The 19,249-nt window shown below is 42.8% G+C and overlaps 1 protein-coding gene and 1 long non-coding RNA gene across 5 annotated transcripts in view; one reads left to right on the forward strand and one right to left on the reverse strand.

The window, feature by feature from the left end:
* The window catches only part of LOC105474581 (solute carrier family 26 member 8), an 81,294-nt gene extending 70,551 nt beyond the window's left edge, over positions 1-10,743 (forward strand). For all 4 annotated transcript variants that reach the window (XM_071097148.1, XM_071097149.1, XM_071097151.1 and 1 more), the window contains 3 exons: positions 2,236-2,290; positions 2,391-2,575; positions 9,898-10,743. In XM_071097148.1, coding sequence (XP_070953249.1) covers positions 2,236-2,290; positions 2,391-2,575; positions 9,898-10,356 — 699 coding nt within the window. In that variant the 3' untranslated portion in view covers positions 10,357-10,743. The remainder of the gene's footprint in view (positions 1-2,235; positions 2,291-2,390; positions 2,576-9,897) is intronic.
* LOC139363420 (uncharacterized) overlaps positions 1-19,249 on the reverse strand; it is a 72,322-nt gene that overhangs the window by 38,529 nt on the left and 14,544 nt on the right. The window lies entirely within an intron of this gene.

Below are 19,249 nucleotides of genomic sequence, written 5' to 3' on the forward strand. Positions count from 1 at the left end.
CTAAGCTGCGATTGGTTTGGTAAGCACAGGACATTATTATTTCTCAAGAAATGAAAAACAGGACGCTCTGAACTTCATTGAAACAGCAATCTGTGCCACGCCTAGTAACTCCCAGAACATCCTGGGAGTCAGCTGCAAATCTCTTCAAGGTGTAGGTCTGAATGCTTCAGATAAAAAGCAGCTCACCAGGAATTCTCCACAGTTCAGCTGCTCTGAGCCAGCACTGTAAAAGGCACTGGGCTGTGTTGTACTCCAGTTTGAAGAGGGTGGGATGAAATGACACCTCAAACTTGGGGCTGCCTGTCCAGTACCTGCAGGGTCTTCCCCACTTCCTTCCACACCCACCCATCTTCAGGTGAAAAGGACAGGGATGATTTTGCCTTCAAAAGCTGTGCCCCTGGTCCTGACTTCTTTTCTACTCTTGGGTTTCTCTGACAGTTCTCTTTTCTCTCCCTCCTATATGGTAGACAGTTTAGGTGCACAGCTAACAATACTGATGTCATTGTTTAATGCCTCGTAAGTATAATATTCCTTTTTTAGCCAGCTTATCTCAGTTTACAGCACTCTCTCTCCCTCTTGGTGATGGCACAGGTTTGAACATCCTGAATACTAACGGTGTTTGAGTGCTTCTTTTGAAATTTGTGCCTTTGGATGGTTTTCCTTCTTTTATCCTCAGATCCTATTTTGTCATATTTTCTTACTCCTAAGGGAATACGACTGCCTCTTAAGTAAGTCCAGCTTCTCTTTGATCTGGGGCAAAAGGAAGCTTTTCATAGCAGAAAGAACTCTGGATTGCAGTCTGGTATGTTTGCTCTGTCTTGACTCACTGTCCATCTGACCCGAGGCAAGTTACTAGATTGAACTGGGTCTTGGTTTCCTTATCTACAAAATGAGAGGCTTGGAAGAGATTAAGAGCTTTTCCATGCATGAGATCCTTTTATTTTTCAACTCCGTTTTCTGATTCAATTATACTTTGATAATCTCTTGTTATTTGGGCTTTTCCATCTTAGATTATTCTACTGGGCTATGTTCTCCCCTTCTGGTCTTAGGCTGTAGTTGTTACTTTAGATTTTATTCAACCCACGTTGCTGTCTACTATGTGCCAGACCGAGTTGGGCACATATATATACACTATCTCATGTAATTTTCACAACTGCCTTGAGAGACAGGCCATACTTTCCCCTAAGAGGCTGAGGCTCACAGCTCATACATGGCCTGTCCAGCATTGAAACTTTAAGCATCTGACTTTATGTCACACTTTCTTTCTGTTCCATGGTATAGTTGTGCCATTGTCTCCCTTGCTCCTCCTCCTTTTGTAGAGGCACCATCTGTTCTGGTCCTTGGCAGCACCCACCCACACCTGGCCCATGTTGATGACTTTCTGTTCATCCCCAACATGGAGACAATGTTAGATACCTTTAGCTTTCAGCCTTTAAAGATTCATGGTGTACTTTTGCACTCTAAAAATGCAGGTTTCTTCATTTCCTTTGTAATTGTGTATACTACCATATTGGAAGAAATCATTCTATTTACTTTATAATTGAAAACTGGAACCTAAGAAAAATCCATCAGTCCATTCCTTTTTTTTTTTTTTTTTTTTTTTTTGAGACGGCATCTCACTCTGTCGCCTAGGCTGGAGTGCAGTGGCATGATCTCGGCTCACTGCAATTTCCGCTTCCTGGGTTCAAGTGATTCTTCTGCCTCAGTCTCCCGAGTAGCTGGGACTACAGGCATGCACCACCACACCCAGATAATTTTTGTATTTTTAGTAGAGACAGGGTTTCACCATATTGGCCAGGCTGGTCTCAAACTCCTAACCTCATGATCCACTTGTCTTGGCCTCCCAAAGTGTTGGGATTATAGGCATGAGCCACTGTGCCTGGTTTACCCATCAATCCATTCTTATTGGAGACAACCACTCAGATTAAACTTCTTCCTAATTCATGGGACTTTCCTTTTCCAGCGTTTGTCATTTAGAGTCTGTTGTGGCCCTTTGGCAAATGACTTTGTGATTTGCCATATGATCAAGAATGACTTCGTTTCCTCTTGGTAGTGAAAGAAGCAGAGTTTGTTTCTTTTGACACTTTAACTTAGTGCTCAGGGTTAGTGTCTACTCAGTGTTAAGTACTAAGGTCGATATTGATTTGCTTTGAAGTGAACTTCAAAAATGGAGTGCAGTGGCACGATCTCAGCTCAGACAAAGCCTTCTTATACTGATTTTTTCTCTCTCTGCAGATATGCAATGCCTTTCGAAATGCCAACATTTTGATACTCATTGCAGGGTGTCACTGTGAGTATCCTTCTTCACCCTATGAGAGGGCTGTTTTGCACCCTGGGCCCTCTGCTCCCCACGTATCTGACATTGTGTGTGTTCTGGGTTTGGTTTGTAGCTTCCATAGTCAGGGCATTTGAGAGGAATGATTTCTTTGATGCTGGCATCACCAAGACCCAGCTGTTCCTCAGCGTTCACGACGCCGTGCTGTTCGCCTTGTCAAGGAAGGTTATAGACTCCTCCGAATTAAGCATCGATGAATCTGAGACAGTGATACGGGAAACCTACTCAGAAACAGAGAAGGTCGGACAAACAGACAAAGCATGGGGTTGGGGGAAGGGATTGAGATCGGCAGGGGGGATGGGTGGGGGTGGGTGGGGGCTGGGAGTCAGGATACCTGATCAGATAGATGAATAATGTCCAGGAAAGCTATTTAGTATGGCTGTACCAGAATCTGAGATGTGGAAATGCTCCCTTACCACTTGGTAAATAGCAGTGGATCTGAGCAGCCAAGTGCCCCCACTGTCATGGCATCGGGGTTCCATTCAAGAAATTTCCCTAACTGAAGAGAGGGTTTGCCCAACCCAGCATAGACCTCAAGGATCCTTCTACAGCATTCTTGGTTAGTGTCTATTACCAGTTGCTAAATATTTTAAATATCTCCCTTAGCTATACCTTTAGAATTCCTCCCCACCCCACCCACTCTTGAGATGAATAATTAAACTAATGAACTAGCAGAGATTCAGATCTCTAATCTTGTCTAACACCTCAGCTTTATTACCTTTACATTGTAATATGAGATTTACTCAACCTGATCAAATGCAAAGGAGAATAATATATAAGTCTGAATTTTCAGTCTTTTATTAATACTGAGACCTGGCTGGGTGCAGCGGCTCACGTCTGTAATCCTAGCACTATGGGAGGCCAAGGTGGGTGGATCACGAGGTCAGGAGTTCAAGACCATCTTAGCCAACAAGGTGAAACCCCATCTCTGCTAGAACTACAAAAATTAGCCAGGCACGGTGGCAGGCGCCTATAGTCCCAGCTGTTTGGGAGGTTGAGGCAGGAGAATTGCTTGAACCCGGGAGGTGGAGGTTGCAGTGAGCCGAGATTGTGCCACTGCACTCCAGCCTGGGCAACAGAGTGAGACTGTCTGAAAAAATAAAAACATACTGAGACCTGGGCCCACTTCAGCATTTTCAAATCAGTACCTGTGTAGGTTAAAGGTTTCCAAAAAAAAAGAAATTAAAACAGATGGGCACTAAAATATTATCTAATATCATTTAATGACTAGAAATTATTAAACAAAGCCTAGTTGATGAAATGAGACACCACATCTGAAACAAGGGCCAGGCATGGTGGCTCACGCCTGTAATCCCAGCACTTTGGTAGGCCAACATGGGCGAATCACTAGGTCAGGAGATCAAGACCATCCTGGCTAACATGGTGAACCCCATCTCTACTAAAAATACAAAAAAATTAGCCAGGCGTGGTGGTATGCACCTGTAATCCCAGCACTTTGGGAGGCCAAGACAGGCGGATCACTTGAGGTCAGGAGTTCAAAACCAGCCTGGCCAACATGGTGAAACCCTGTCTCTACTAAAAATACAAAAAAATTAGCCGGGCAAGGTGGCACGCACCTGTAGTCCCAGCTACTTGGGAGACTGAGTCAGGAGAATCGCTTGAACCCAGGAGGCAGAGGTTGCAGTGAGCCGAGATCGCGCCACTGCACTCCAGCCTGGGTGACAGAGCGAGACTCTGTCTAAAAACAGAACAAAACAAAACAACAACAACAACAAACACATACAACTAGTTAACTGGTAGTTAATAAAAAACAACTAGTTAGTAGTTAATTAGTAATAACTAATTGTTAGTATTGTAACTAATAATTAGTAATAATTAACTAATCAATTGGTTTGAATTATGCCATCTGCTTCTATTATAAATGGAAGTTTCTCTATTTTTTATTTATAATTATGATACTCAACATTTGTTTTCACATATTTAGTCATGTCTATTAATATTTCCTTTTCTTATTTATATTTACTTTTTATTTAGAAAGTCATTCCCACTTAGAAGGTAAATAAGACATATTTTCTAGATTTTTATGTTTTTATTTTTTATATGTTATACTCTTTAATGTAAATAGAATGTATTTCAGTGTACAGGTATTAGAGGGTAATCTTCATTTTTTTTTTATTTTTGAGACAGAGCCTCACTCTGTCACCCAGGCTGGAGTGCAATGGCGTGGTCTTGGCTCACTGCAACCTCTGCCTCCCGGGTTCAAGCGATTCTCCCTCCTCAGCCTCCCAGGTAGCTGGGACTACAGGCGCCTGCCACCACACCCCGCTAATTTTTGTATTTTTAGTAGAGACGGGGTTTCACTATGTTGGCCAGGCTGGTCTCAAACTCTTGACCTCGTGATCCACCCGCCTCAGCCTCCCAAAGTGCTGGGATTACAGGTGTAAGCCACTGCACCCAGCCTTAATCTTTATTTTTTATCTATATAGCTAATTATTTTGGGCTATGTACCATCTATCTTAGTTCATTAGTGCTACTATAACAAAATATCTGAGACTGGGTAATTTGTACATAATAGATATTTATTTCTCACAGTTCTGAATGTGAGAAGTCCAAGATCAAGGCCCTGGCAGTTTCAGTGTTTGCTGAGGGCTTGTTCCATCTTCTCTCAGCAGCATCCTCATGTATCAGAAGGTGGAAGGACAAAAGTGCCTATGCTAGCTCCCTCCAACTCTTTTATAAGGCACTAATCCATTCACAAGGGCAGAGCCCTTATGACTTAATCACTCCCAAAAGGCCTCACCTCTTAATACCATCACAATGTGGATTAAGTTTCAACATGGATTTTGGAAGTCACACAGGCAAATCATAGCACCATCCAACCATCTATTGAATAAGCCTTCTTTCCCCTACTGATATGTTATTTTCATAAAATATTATATTCTTATGAAAACTAAACTGTATTTGTAGCTTAGTTGTGGATTTCATTATTCTGTATAGCTTCAGTATCACAGTGTTTTTTGTTTTGTTTTTTGTTTTGTTTTTGGTTTTTTTTTTTTTTTTTTGAGACAGTCTCACTGTGTTGCCCAGTGTGGAATGCAGACTGGAATGCAGAATGGATCTCGGCTCACTGCAACCTCCACCTCCCAGGTTCAAGTGATTCTCCTGCCTCAGCCTCCTGAGTAGCTGGGATTACAGGCGTGCACCACCACACCTGGCTAATTTTTGTATTTTTAGTAGAGACAAGGTTTCACCATGTTGCCCAGGCTGGTCTCAAACTCCTGACCTCAGGTGATCTGCCCACCTCAGCCTCCCAAAATCCTGGGATTACAGGTGTGAGCCACCATACCTGGCTATCACACTGTTTTTGTTGCTATTGCTGTATAATACACTTTAACATTGGTTAAGAAGTCCTATGTCATCAGTGTTCTATTTCAAAATTTGCTAAGTCATTCTCACCAATGTATTCTTCCAAACCAACATTTGAATCTTTTGTCAGGTCTCCACCCCACAAAAACAAATCTTATTGAAATAATCATTAGAGTTGTATTAAAAATATAAAATCACTTGAGAATTTATATCTTTATAGTATTCATTCTTCTTATTCAGAAATATAAACTGTCTCTACATTTACTGTCTTCTTAAATGTTTCATGCATAGTAAGGTTTTGTGACTTTCTTCACATAGGAAAATCCTAGATACTTTATATGTTTTAGTTTTTGGTTTTTTTGAGACAGGGTGTCACTCTGTCACCCAGGCTGAAGTGCAGTGGCATGATCACAGTGCACCACAGCCTCAGCCTCTCAGGCTCAAGCAATCCTCCAACCTCAACCTCCTGAGTATTTGGGAGTACAGACACACACCACTATGCCCAGCTAATATTTGTATTTTTCACAGAGACGGGATTTTGCCATGTTGCCCAGGCTGGTCTTGAACTCTTGGGCTCAAGCAATCCACCCACCTCCACCTCCCAAAGTGCTGGGATTACAGGCATGAGCCACCACACCTGGCCATTTCCATTATATTTTCTAACTGGCAATTGCTAACATATAGAAAACTCACTGGTTTTTATTAAATTATTTGGCTACCTTTGTGAATCATTTTACTATTCCTAAGAGGTTTCACTGTTAATTCCTTTGGGTTTTCCAAATAGGAAAATATTTTCTAAAAATAATACTAATCTCTTATGTTCCAGTTGTTAGAATTCTTATTTCAATATCATACATTATTGCATTAACTAAACCTCTCAGAACAATTTAAGTCATAATGATGAATCTTGTCTTACTCCTGAATTTAATGAGGATTCTTGTGTGTCTATTAAGATTAGTGGTGGCCAGGTGTGGTGGCTCACACCTGCAATCCTAGCACTTTGAGAGGCCAAAGCAGGCGGGATCACTTGAGGCCAGGAGTTTGAGACCAGCCTGGCCAACATGGCAAAACCCCGTCTCTACTAAAAATACAAAAAAATTAACTGGGCGTGGTGGTACGTGCCTATAACCCCAGCTACTCAGGAGGCCAAGGCACGAGAATCACTTTAACCCAGGAAGCGGAGGTTGCAGTGGGCTGAGATCGTGCCACTGCACTCCAGCCTGGATGACAGAGTGAGACCCTGTCTCAAAAAAAGTTAAAAAATAAAAGACTAGTGGTGATAGCTGGTTTAAGATGGACATATCAGCTAGGCGTAGTGACTCATGCCTGTAATGCCAGCACTTTGGGAGACTGAGGCAGAAGAATCACTTGAGGGCCGGGCGCGGTGGCTCAAGCCTGTAATCCCAGCACTTTGGGAGGCCGAGACGGGCAGATCACGAGGTCGGGAGATCGAGACCATCCTGGCTAACACGGTGAAACCCCGTCTCTACTAAAAAAATACAAAAAACTAGCCGGGCGAGGTGGCGGGCGCCTGTAGTCCCAGCTACTCGGGAGGCTGAGGCAGGAGAATGGCGGGAACCCGGGAGGTGGAGCTTGCAGTGAGCTGAGATCCGGCCACTGCACTCCAGCCTGGGAGACAGAGCGAGACTCCGTCTCAAAAAAAAAAAAAAAAAAAAAAAAAGAATCACTTGAGGCCAGGAATTTCAGAGCAACCTGGACAACATAGTGAGATGCTATCTTGAAAAAAAAATTATTTAATTAAAAATCAGCCAGGTATGATGGTGCATACCTGTAATCCTAGCTACTTGGGAGCTTGAGGCAGGAGGATTGCTTGAGCCCAATAGTTTAAGGTCACAGTGAGCTTTGATTTTGCCACTGCACCCCAGCCTGGATGACAGAGTAAGACCTGGTCAAAAAAAAAAAAAAAAAGATGGACATTATCTACCGTGTTTTAAAAAAGTATTTTCCTAATGTACTAACATTCTTATATTAAGACTTGGTATTGAATATGTCAATTGTTTTCTGCTATTTAAGATAGGGAAGACTAGGAGAGTAGCAAGTTCTATTTCATGTGTATTGAATTCAAAATGCCTGGGCCGGGTGTGGCCTCATGCCTGTAATCCCAGCACTTTGGGAGGCGAGGCAGGTGGATCCCTTGAGGCCAGGAGTTCGAGATTAGCCTGGCCAACATGGTGAATCCTCTTCTCGACTAAAAATACAAAAATCAGTTAGGTGTGGTGGCGTACACCTGTCATTTCAGCTACTTGGGAGCCTGAGGCAGGAGAATCACTTGAACCTGGGAGGCGGAGGTTGCAGTGAGCCAAGATCATGCCACTGTACTCCAGCCTAGGCAACAGAACAATACTAAAAAAAAAAAAAAAAAAAAAAAAAAGTTGCCTATTAAACATTCAAATGGAGATGTCAAGAATGGAAGTGAATATAAGAACCTGCAGATCGGGGAAGGGTTATAATCAAAGAATCATCAGCATCAGCCTACAGATGGTAACAAAAATTATGGGCCCAGAATAAAAGTCCCTATGGAGAGAGCATAGAGAAGAGAAAGGTCCCATGATCAAGCGCTGGGGCATACCAACACCTAGAAGTCCAATAGAAGCAGAGGAGACAGTAAAGAGACCAAGAAGCAGCAAGCAGGAAGGAATGAGGAAAAGCAGAAGAGTGTCATATGGTGGTTGAGAAGAAAATGTTTCAGGAAAGGTGAAGTGATTAATTTGGAGGAATGGTGCTACAGGCTGATTCAAGGCTTATGCAAGGCCTGTGGGTGCCTGCTATGTGACAAGCTCAGTGTCTGCTACTGGGGATATCAAGAACCAGGCCCTGTCATATTCCACAAGCTTAGAGTCTAGTAAGGAGTAGGTTTGTAAATAAATAAAGCAATACATTACTGGTACTATGATGAAAGTGTGAATGAGGTGTAGCTGGAACACAAAAGAAGCTGTGGTCTTGCCTGGTCATCTTAGCTCTGAATCTGGGGTGATGACTAAGTGGATGTGGACAAGATGGAGGAGGACAAGTCAGGCAAAAGGAGCGGCATGCACAAAACTGAGCAGTAGTCAGGCAACTCTGGGTAACTTTATGGTGAGAGCAAAGGGCGGGGACCACAGCTGGAATAAAGCTAAAGAAGAATGGCAAGAGGCCAGGTCACACACAGCCTTATATGCCCTGTCAAGGATTGCACTGGGGGTTGGCAAGACAAGTAAGATCAAGAAGACAAGATGTTTCAGAATGTTGTAAAGTCCATTGCTGTTTTAAATGGTTGCTCGTGAAATCTGGTCTAGCTAGAAAAGCCAGAGAAATTCTAAGTTGGAAATTGATTGAGTCTGAGGAATAGTGAGTAACTGAGAAACCAGAGGTTAGAAGGAAGATGAAAAGCAGATTTATGGATGATATCATTGGCATTTTAAAGAAAAATTTTTTAAAAATTTTTAATAAAAAATAAATAAAGGTTGGGTGCAGTGGCTCATGCTCGTAATCCCAGCACTTTGGGAGGCTGAGGCGGGCAGATCACTTGAGTTCAGGAGTTCAAGACCAGCCTGGCCAACATGGTGAAACCCTGTCTCTACTAAAAATACAAAAATAGCCAGTCGTGGTGGTGCATATCTGTAGTCCCAACTACTTGGGAGGCTGAGGCAAGAGAATCACTTGAATTCGGGAAGTAGAGGTTTGCAGTGAGTCAAGATCATGCCACTGCACTCCAGTCTGGGCAACAGAGCAAGACTCTGTGTCAAAATTAATAACAATAATAAAAAGAAAAGTAGACTTAGGTAAGAAATATTTTCTACTCTGCAAGGAACCCATGGTTCTGGTACCTTAAGTCCTATTGTATTCTGAAATTCCTTGACTGCTCAAAGATTAAAAGTCTGGGTTTTGTTTGTTTGTTTTTTGCGACAAAGTCTCACTCTGTTGCTCAGGCTGGAGTGCAGTGATGCAAACACAGCTCACTGCAGTCTCAGCCTCAAGCAATCCTCCTGCCTCAGCCTCCTGGGTAGCCAGGACTACAGGCATGTGCCATCATGCCCAGCTAGTTTTAAAAATTATTATTATTATTTGTAGAGGTAGAAGTTTCACTATGTTGCCCAGGCTGACCTTGAACTCCTGGGCTAAAGTGATTCTCCTGCCCCAGCCTCCCAAAGTGCTGGGATTAAAGGTATGAGCCACTGCGTTCAGCAGAAAGTTAAATTTAATTAGAAATTTTAACCTACCTAATTGTATTTCAGAATGACAACTCAATATATAAAATGAGCAGCAGTTTTCTAGGAAGCCAAAAAAATGTAAGTCCAGGCTTCACCAAGATCCAACAGCCTGTAGAAGAGGAGTCGGAGTTGGATTTGGAGCTGGAGTCAGAACAAGAGGCTGGGCTGGGTCTGGACCTAGACCTGGATCGGGAACTGGAGCCTGAGTCAGAGCTGGAGCCTGAAATGGAGCCCAAGGCTGAGACTGAGACCGAGACCGAGACCGAGATGGAGCCCCAGCCTGAGACTGAGCCCGAGATGGAGCCTGACCCCAAATCTAGGTCAAGAGCTCACACTTTCCCTCAGCAGCATTACTGGCCTACGTATCATCCGCGTACGGCTTCCACCCAGTCTCAGACTCAGCCTCGGACATGGTCAGTGGAGAGAAGACGCCATCCTATGGATTCATACTCACCGGAGGGCAACAGTAATGAAGATGTCTAGGAGATGAACTGGAAATAAGGGGTCAGATAATCCTGGCAAATCCTTCTATCCAAAAGGGGTTAATTGTCCAGAGACCTAGATTGGATATGAACTAGCAGTACTTCCTTCCTGACTGTGACTCCTACCACCTGCCGGCCTTCTTCCTTGTTCTGCACTGGGATCACACTCCCAGATCACATTACTAAATGCCAACAATTATCTCTTAATTCCCTATCCAGGCTCCCCTCATTTCACCTTCAGCATATATTCTAGTCATGAATTTCCTTCTTCACACACCCCACATCTCCGGGCTTTGTGCCAGACCATCTCTAACTTAATCCTCTCATCCCTGTTCCCCTTTCTCCAAAGAGATGAAGCTCAAATAAAATGTATAACTCTAGTACTAAACATTTGGATCCTTCCTGCACCTTCTCCCTTCTCTGTATTCTGTATCCTGAAGGAAATGTCAAATGGGAGGGATCCCAGAAGGGAGTGGACATGGTGGAGAAGAGATGAACAAGAGAAAAAAAAATTAAGTAGCATTTGATTTTATATGCAAGGTATCTTCCCTGTACTGATAGGGGAAATGGGGAAAACAGGTAGGTTAATCCGGGTCAAAAGCAAGCCAGCCTGTGAGACTTGTAGTACAACGTCCTGCTAAACTGAGAGCACTTTTGCTGTCATTCTCAGAGGTCAAGATCTTATCCTGCCACTGGTTTCATAAGGCCAATGAGCTGTACCAACTGATGGGAATTCCCTTTATGAATTCCCTTTCTGGAACTCTCCCTGGGGTTCAGATTCACATTCACCATTCAGATTCACCATTGCTTCTTTCTTACAAGTTTTTAAGATATAGGCAATTTGGAATCTGTACTCTTGGTGCACCAAGGAGTTAAAATCTGTGACAGCCACAACCAGCCTAGAAGTTGGAAAAGTCAATCATTACTAGTTTTGTCCAAATCCATTCAAAAAATTTCCCCCTTCCCCATTTAAAATATGTCTAGTATTAAAGTATGACCAGAAGAAAAATATAGACCCCTGGGCAAAGGTATATGAAATCCTGAATTTTATTTCCAGCTCAAAAAACATGACGACTCCTGCTTCAGTACTCCATTTATCTTGTTAAGTGAAATAAATCTTAGTTAAAATATAGATTTCTTTTATCATAAAGATAGCATATGCATTCACCCATTGTAGAAGCATTTTGTTAAGCATCTGCTACATGCGTTGCGTCTTGAACTGTGAGGTAGGTAAAATAATATTATCCTAATTTATACACGCATAAAACTGAGATATAATGTGCAACATGACCTTGTAAATACAAAAAGAGGTAGGGGCCAAAGTCACAAGCTTCATTGTTTCATGTTTACTGAACACATTTATTGAAGGCCTACTCTGTGCTAAGCACTGTCCCAGGTGCTGAAGATACAGGATGGGTATAGAACAGATGACAAAAATAATTACAAGTTGTGAAAAGTAATAAATTACAAATTGTGAAGATGAAACACAAGAAACTCTTGGGGCATGTATCAAGAGGACCTGATCTAGTCTTGAGTCTCAAGGAAGTTCTTCCTAAGGCAATGACATAGGACTTGAGATCTGAAGGATGAGTAGGAGTTAGGCTTAAAGTAAATTCCAATGATTGCTAGAAGGGCAGGAACAAATGGGAACCCAAGAGCGGTGGCCATGGATGAGAACATCTGGGGCACAACTAGATGGAGCCTATGATACCAAGGGCTCAACTAGAAATGTCAAACCAGGAATAAGTTGTCAGGATGGCAGGGACAGGCACAGAAATCTGCCAAAGCCAAGGAAACATTTCATATTTATAACAGGAGACTAAGAAGTGCACAGAGAACCCATTTTCTGCAGGTTGCTGCCTTCTCACTCCAGTTCCCTTCTAGTCCCATGTGTCCATTAAAGTCTGTAAACAGAGAATCAATGGCTTCTGACACTTGTGCCATTAAGTCGTAGAGTCTAGACTTGGGTCCTTTCTGCTACAACTGCAACAAGGCTGTATTAGTCTGTTTTCACACTGTTATAAAGACACTACCTGAGACTAGGTAATTTATAAAGAAAGGAGGTGTATTAGACCATTTTCGTGCTACTGATAAAGACATATCTGAGACTGGGAAGAAAAAGGTTTAATTGAACTTACAGTTCCACATGGCTTGGGAGGCCTCAGAATCATGGCAGGAGGTGAAAGGCACTTCTTACATGGTGGTGGCAAGAGAAAATAGGAAGAAGCAAAAGTGGAAATCCCTGATAAAACCATCAGATCTCGTGAGACTATTCACTATCATGAGAATAGCATGGGAAAGACCCGCCCCCACGATTCAATTACCTCCCCCTGGGTCCTTCCCACAGCACGTGGGAATTCTGGGAGATATAATTAAAGTTGAGATTTGATGGGGACACAGCCTCCAACAAACCATTCCACCCCTGACCCCTCTAAATCTCATGTCCTCAAGTTTCAAAACAAATCATGGCTTACCAACAGTCCCCCAAAGTCTTAACTCATTGCAGCATTAACACAAAAGTCCACAGTCCAAAGTCTCATCTGAGACAAGGCAAGTCCCTTCCTGCTATGAGCCTGTAAAATCAAAAGCAAGTTAGTTACTTCCTAGATACAATGGGAGTACAGGTATTGGGTAAATACAGCCATTCCAAATGGGAGAAATTGGCCAAAACGAAGGGTGTACAGGGCCTATGCAAGCCCAAAATCCAGTGGGGCAGTCAAATTTCAAAGCTCCAGAATTATCTCCTTTGACTCCAGGTCTCACATCCAGGTTATGCAAGAGGTGGGTTCCCATGGTCTTGGGCAACCCCACCCCTGTGGCTATGGAGGGTACAGCCTCTCTCGTGGCTGCATTCATGGGCTAGTGTTGAGTGTCTGCAGCTTTTCTAGGTGCATAGTGCAAGCTGTCAGTGGATCTATCATTCCGGAGTCTGGGGGATGGTGGCCCTCTTCTCACAGCTCCACTAGACAGTGCCCCAGTAGGGACTCTGTGTGAGGGCTCCAATCCCACATTTCCCTTCTGCACTGCCCTAGCAGAGATTTTCCATGAGGGCCCCACCCCTATAGCAATCTTTTGCCTGGGCATCCAGGCATTTCCATACATCTTCTGAAATCCAGGCAGAGGTTCCCAAACCTCAATTCTTGACTTCCGTGCACCCACAGGCTCAACACCATGTGGAAGCTGCCAAGGCTTGGGGCTTCCACCCTCTGAAGCCACAGCCCAAGCTCTATGTTGGCCCCTTTCAGCCATGACCAGGGCAGCTGGGACACAGGGCACCAAGTCTCTAGGCTGCGCATAGCACAGGGACCTGGGCCCGACCCATGAAGCCACATTTTCTTCCTGGGCCTCCAGGCTTGTGATTGGAGGGGCTGCTGTGAAGATCTCTGACATGGCCTGGAGACATTTTCCCCATGGTCTTGGGGATTAACATTAGGCTCCTGGCTACTTATGCAAATTTCTGCTGCCAGCTTGAATTTCTCTCCAGAAAACTGGTTTTTCTTTTCTATCACACTGTCAAGCTGCAAATTTTCTGAACTTTTTATGCTCTGCTTCTTTTATAAAACTGAATGCCTTAAACAGTACCCAAGTCACCTCTTGAATGCTTTGCTGCTCAGAAATTTCTTCTGCCAGACACCCTAAATCATCTCTATCAAGTACGAAGTTCCACAAATCTCTAGGGCAGGGGCAAAATGCCACCAGTCTCTTTGTTAAAACATAACAAGAGTCACCTTTGTTCCAGTTCCCAACAAGTTCCTCATCTCCATCAGAGACCACCTCAGCCTGGACCTTATTGTTCATGTCACTATCAGCATTTGCTGGGCAGCATTCAACAAGTCTCTGGGGAGTTCCAAATTTTCCCACATTTTCTTGTCTTTTTCTGAGCCCTCCAAACTGTTCCAACCTCTGCCTGTTACCCAGTTCCAAAGTCGCTTCAACATTTTCAGGTATCTTTTCAGCAGCACCCCACTCTACTAGTACCAATTTACTGTATTAGTCTGTTTTCATGCTGGTAAAGACATATCTGAGACTGGGAAGAAAAAGAGGTTTAACTGAACTTACAGTTCCACATGACTTGGGAGACTTCAGAATCATGGGAGGAGGCAAAAGGCACTTCTTACATGGTGGTGGCAAGAGAAAATGAGGAGGATGCAAAAGCGGTAACCCCTGATAAAACCCTCAGATCTTGTAAGACTTATTCACTATCACAAGAATAGCACAGGAAAGACCGGCCCCCATGATTCAACTACCTCCCCCGGGTCCCTCCCACAACATGTGGGAATTCTGGGATATACAATTAAAGTTGAGATTTGGTGGAAACACAGCCAAACCATATCAGGAGGTTTAATTGACTCACAGTTCCACATGGCTGGGGAGGCCTCAGGAAACTTACAATCATGGTGGAAGGCAAAGGGGAAGCAGGCACCTTCTTCACAAGGTGGCAGGAGAGAGCAAAAGGGGAGCTGCCAAACACTTTTAAAACCATCAGCTCTCATGAAAACTCACTATCACGAGAACAGCATGGGGGAAATGCCTCCACGATCCAATCACCTCCCACCAGGTCCCTCCCATGTGGCGACTGCAATTTGGATTACAGTTCAAGATGAGTTTTGGATGGGGACACAGAGCCAAACCATATTAATGGTTAAATATTGGCTTTGATGCATGACCTCAGAAAGACCAACCAGATGCTTGGATTATACTCTGTCTTTTAAAAATACTCTGGTATAAACCCATAGCATCGAGCCCCTCCCAAAGTAATCAAATAAGGAAAATTGATTAACCCATTATAAATAGTACAGCACTAAAGAAAGGGTAAAGTGATTAACAATTCAAAGGCTAAGTCTTCCAACACGGAGATCACCTGAAATTCTAAGCCATTTCAAACTTTACCAAATGGTATAGTTTGGATTAGTTAGCTCACTTCTCGCAGCACGGTCATCATGGTTTTCTCTCTCTAATAAGAAACTGGAGAAAAATTCTAAAGGCTGCAAAATGGGTAAAGAATAAGTTGGAAAGTATAAATGTCTTGGAAGCACAAATACTTCCATTACTTTCCCTCAAAACAGTTTGTGTTCTACAGTAAATGGCAGTTGAGGTATGATTTTCATATGTGAATATCTAAGTGGATTCCATAGTACTGCGAAAAAGTAGGTTTGAAAGAGACTGTCAAAAAATAAAGTGACCCCGGGTAGCTGTCTCTGTATGTGTTAAATGTCACAAAGTCCAAGGACTCAACTACATTGCATCCAGATGTGACTCATTAGCAGAGGTAGAGAAAGTAACGGCATAATCCAAGGTTATTAATGATCTCAGGGCCATAGAATCTCAGTGCTTGGAAGGACCACGAGGGCTGACTAGTCAAATTACCCATCTAATCTCTTACAATTTAATTAAACATTTATTGGAATGCTCACCATATCCTAGATACTATGGGTTTTAGTAATCTATTGCTGCATAATAAACCACCCCAAAATTTAGTAGCTTAAAACAATAATCATGCCTTTGCTAATAATTCTGCAATTTAGGTTGGGTTTAGCTGGGCCCATTTTTTAAATAATTTTTTAGTTTTGCAGCTGGGCCTGTTCTTTTATTTTTGTAAAGACAGGGTCTTGCTATGTTGCCCAGGCCAGTCTCAAACTCCTGGCCTCAAGTGATCTTCCCACGTCAGCCTCCCAAACTGCTGGGATTACAGGCATGAGCTACCACACTCTGCCCCCAGATATTTTTTATACCTGCTTGGTTGAGTCTGCAGATGTAGAACTCATGAATATGGAGGGCTGACTCCACATAGTACCACCTATAAAGTAATTATGCCAAAAAAATGAACCTGAATATTATCAATCCTCTAGATCTGGTAGATTGAAGTAAATACAAGGAGCAGAGGAACATGTTAAATAACACTAGGAGAATCCAATTAGTAGAATCCAAAAAATTCAACAGAACAAATGAACCAGTTTCTTTAACAACTAAGATGAAAAACAGCTGGGCATGAAGGTATGTGCCTATAGTCCCACCAACTTGGGAGGCTGACACAGGAGGATCGCTTGAGCCCAGGAGTTAGAGACCAGCCTGGGCAACATAGAAAGACCATATATTAAAAAAAAAAAGAAAAACAAACATAACAACAACAAAAACAAAGAGGGAGGAGGAACCTATAAACCAGGAGACTTCATAGTTACATCAACTATGTGCAATGCATGGACCTTGTTTGAATCCTATGTGAACTAATTAACTGGAAAAGAACATAAGAAAACTTCTACTTTTGAGTAAAATGTAGTAGGAAGTGACAGTTTATCACTTTATATCAAGAGGAAAAACATGGGCTGGGCATCGTGACTCATGCATGTAATCCCAACACACTGGTAGGTTTAGGCAGGAGGATCACTTGAGCTCAGGAACTCGAGACCAGCCTGGGCAACATGGTGAGACCCTGTCTCTTAAAAAAAAAAAAAAGTGAAAAAAAGAATGAATTATAACAATCATATTTTGAAAGATATTGGAGAACTGTAGAAGCAAAGAAGAGTAAAAGAACTAAAAGTTAAGAGAGAAAAGATTCCTTCCCAGGGAAGTTGAGATTATTGGCCATTTTCTTTCTTAGGGGTTTGTATTAGTCTGCTTTTACGCTGCTGATAAAGACATACCTGAGACTGGGCAATTTACAAAGGAAAGAGGTTTAATGGAGAACTCACAGTTCCACATGGCTAGAGAAGCCTCAAGATTATGACAGAAGGCAAAGAGGAGCAAGCCACATCTTACATGGATGGCAGCAGGTAAAGAGAGAGCTTGTGCAGGGCAACTCCCGTTTTCTGAAACCATCAGATCTCATGAGACCCATTCACTGTCACAAGAAAAGTACGGGAAAGACCCATCCCCCTTATTCAATCATCTTCCACCAGGTCCCTCCCACAACACGTGGGAATTATGGGAGCTACAAGATAAGATTTGGGTGGGGACACAGAGCCAAACCATATCAGGGTTATTTGCTGAGTTTGGGTAAGTGCTAAAGATCAGGCTTTCCTTCAGCACAGTGAAGCTTCTGATAGCCACATGGCTGTCACTGACTGCTGTTCTACTCAAGACATCTGCTGAGTGCCAGGGCCACTCAGGAGACTAGAGATTGGCCTGCAAAGGCAAAATGAAGTTTCCTACAGTCCGAAAATGCTTAGGAGACAAAGTACCACTATGGAAAGAGGCCATAAGCACACACAGAGTCTTCCCCTTGAAACATTTAAAACCAGCAGCAGGTTGAGTCTAACTAATGCCAGAGCATAGCTCAATTCCTGATTGAATTGAGATTATAACTGCCTCACCTTATTTGCCTTATTAGGCAAATAGAAAAAAAGTGTATATCCTATCTTGGGGGCAGTAACATTGACTTCAGTTTATGGTTTTGTTTTGTTTTTTTGTTTGAGACGGAGTCTTGCTCTGTCGCCCAGGCTGGAGCGCAGTGGCGCTATATTGGCTCACTGCAAGCTCTGCCTCCCAGGTTCACGCCATTCTCCCACCTAAGTCTCCCGATTAGCTGGGACTACAGGCACCCGCCACCATGCCTGGCTAATTTTTTGTATTTTTTAGTAGAGATGGGGTTTCACCATGTTAGCCAGGATGGTCTCGATCTCCTGACCTTGTGATCTGCCCGCCTCAGCCTCCCAGAGTGCTGGGATTACAGGCGTGAGCCACCACGCCCGGCCCAGTTTTGTTTTTAAACAACATCCAGCATATAGTTAGAAACAATCACAAGACACATGAAGAGGCAGGAAAAGTATGATAATTAAGAAAAATTATATAATAGAAGCAGTCCCACAGATGATCCAGGTGTTAGAATTAGCAGTCAAGGACTTCAAAAATAATGATCATAAGTATGTTAAAGTAGAGTAAAAGATGGGCAAAATGAAAAGATAGATCATTTCAAAAGAGAATTGTAACCTATAGAAAAAGAATCAAATAGGCATTCTAGAACTGAAATATGAAGTATTAGAAAATAAAAACTTATCAGATGAATTTAACAGACTGGACACAGCAAAAGATAGGATTAGATAACTCAGACAGGAAACAGAAAATATTCTAAATGAAGCACATAGAGAAAAAAGACGTGTAGGACAAAGTCAAATGACCTTATATATATATATATATATATTTTTTTTTTTTTTTTTTTTGAGACAAAGTCTCAGCCTGTCACCCAGGCTGGAGTGTAGTGGCGCCATCTCAGCTCACTACAACCTCTGCCTCCCAGGTTCAAGCGATTCTCCTGCTTCAGCCTCCTAAGCAGCTGGGACTACAGGTGCGCACCATCACACTTGGCTAATTTTTGTATTTTTAGTAGAGACAGAGTTTCACCATGTTGGCCAGGCTGGTCTCAAACCTGACCTTGTGATCCGCCCACCTCAGCCTCCCAAAATGGTGGGATTACAGGTGTGAGCCACCATACCTGGCCCCCTAATATATATTTTATAGGAGTTCCAGAAACAGAGAAGAGAATAGGGAAAGCAATATCTGAAACTATAGTGACTGGCAATTTGCCAAAACAGGAAAGATCGCTCAAAGATTCAAGAAGACTGACAAGCATGATAAATAGAAACCAAGTGTAGGCATATAATTGCCAAGTTGCTGAAAATCAAAGACAAACAGTAAATCTCACACAAAGCCAGAGAAAGAAGACCCATACTTACGGGAGAACAGCAAGAACACTGATTGTTAAACTTTCCCATGATAGCCACAAGACTCTTAGGACGACATCTTTTAAGTTCTGAAAGAAAAAATATATGGGCTGGGTGTGGTGGCTCATGCCTATAATCCCAGCACTTTGGAAGGCCAACGTCAGGGGATGGATCACTTGAAGCCAGGAGTTTGATATCAGCCTGGTCATCTTGGCAAAACTCCATCTCTACTAAAAA

Source organism: Macaca nemestrina, chromosome 5 (assembly GCF_043159975.1).
Source record: "Macaca nemestrina isolate mMacNem1 chromosome 5, mMacNem.hap1, whole genome shotgun sequence".
NCBI lineage: Eukaryota > Metazoa > Chordata > Mammalia > Primates > Cercopithecidae > Macaca > Macaca nemestrina.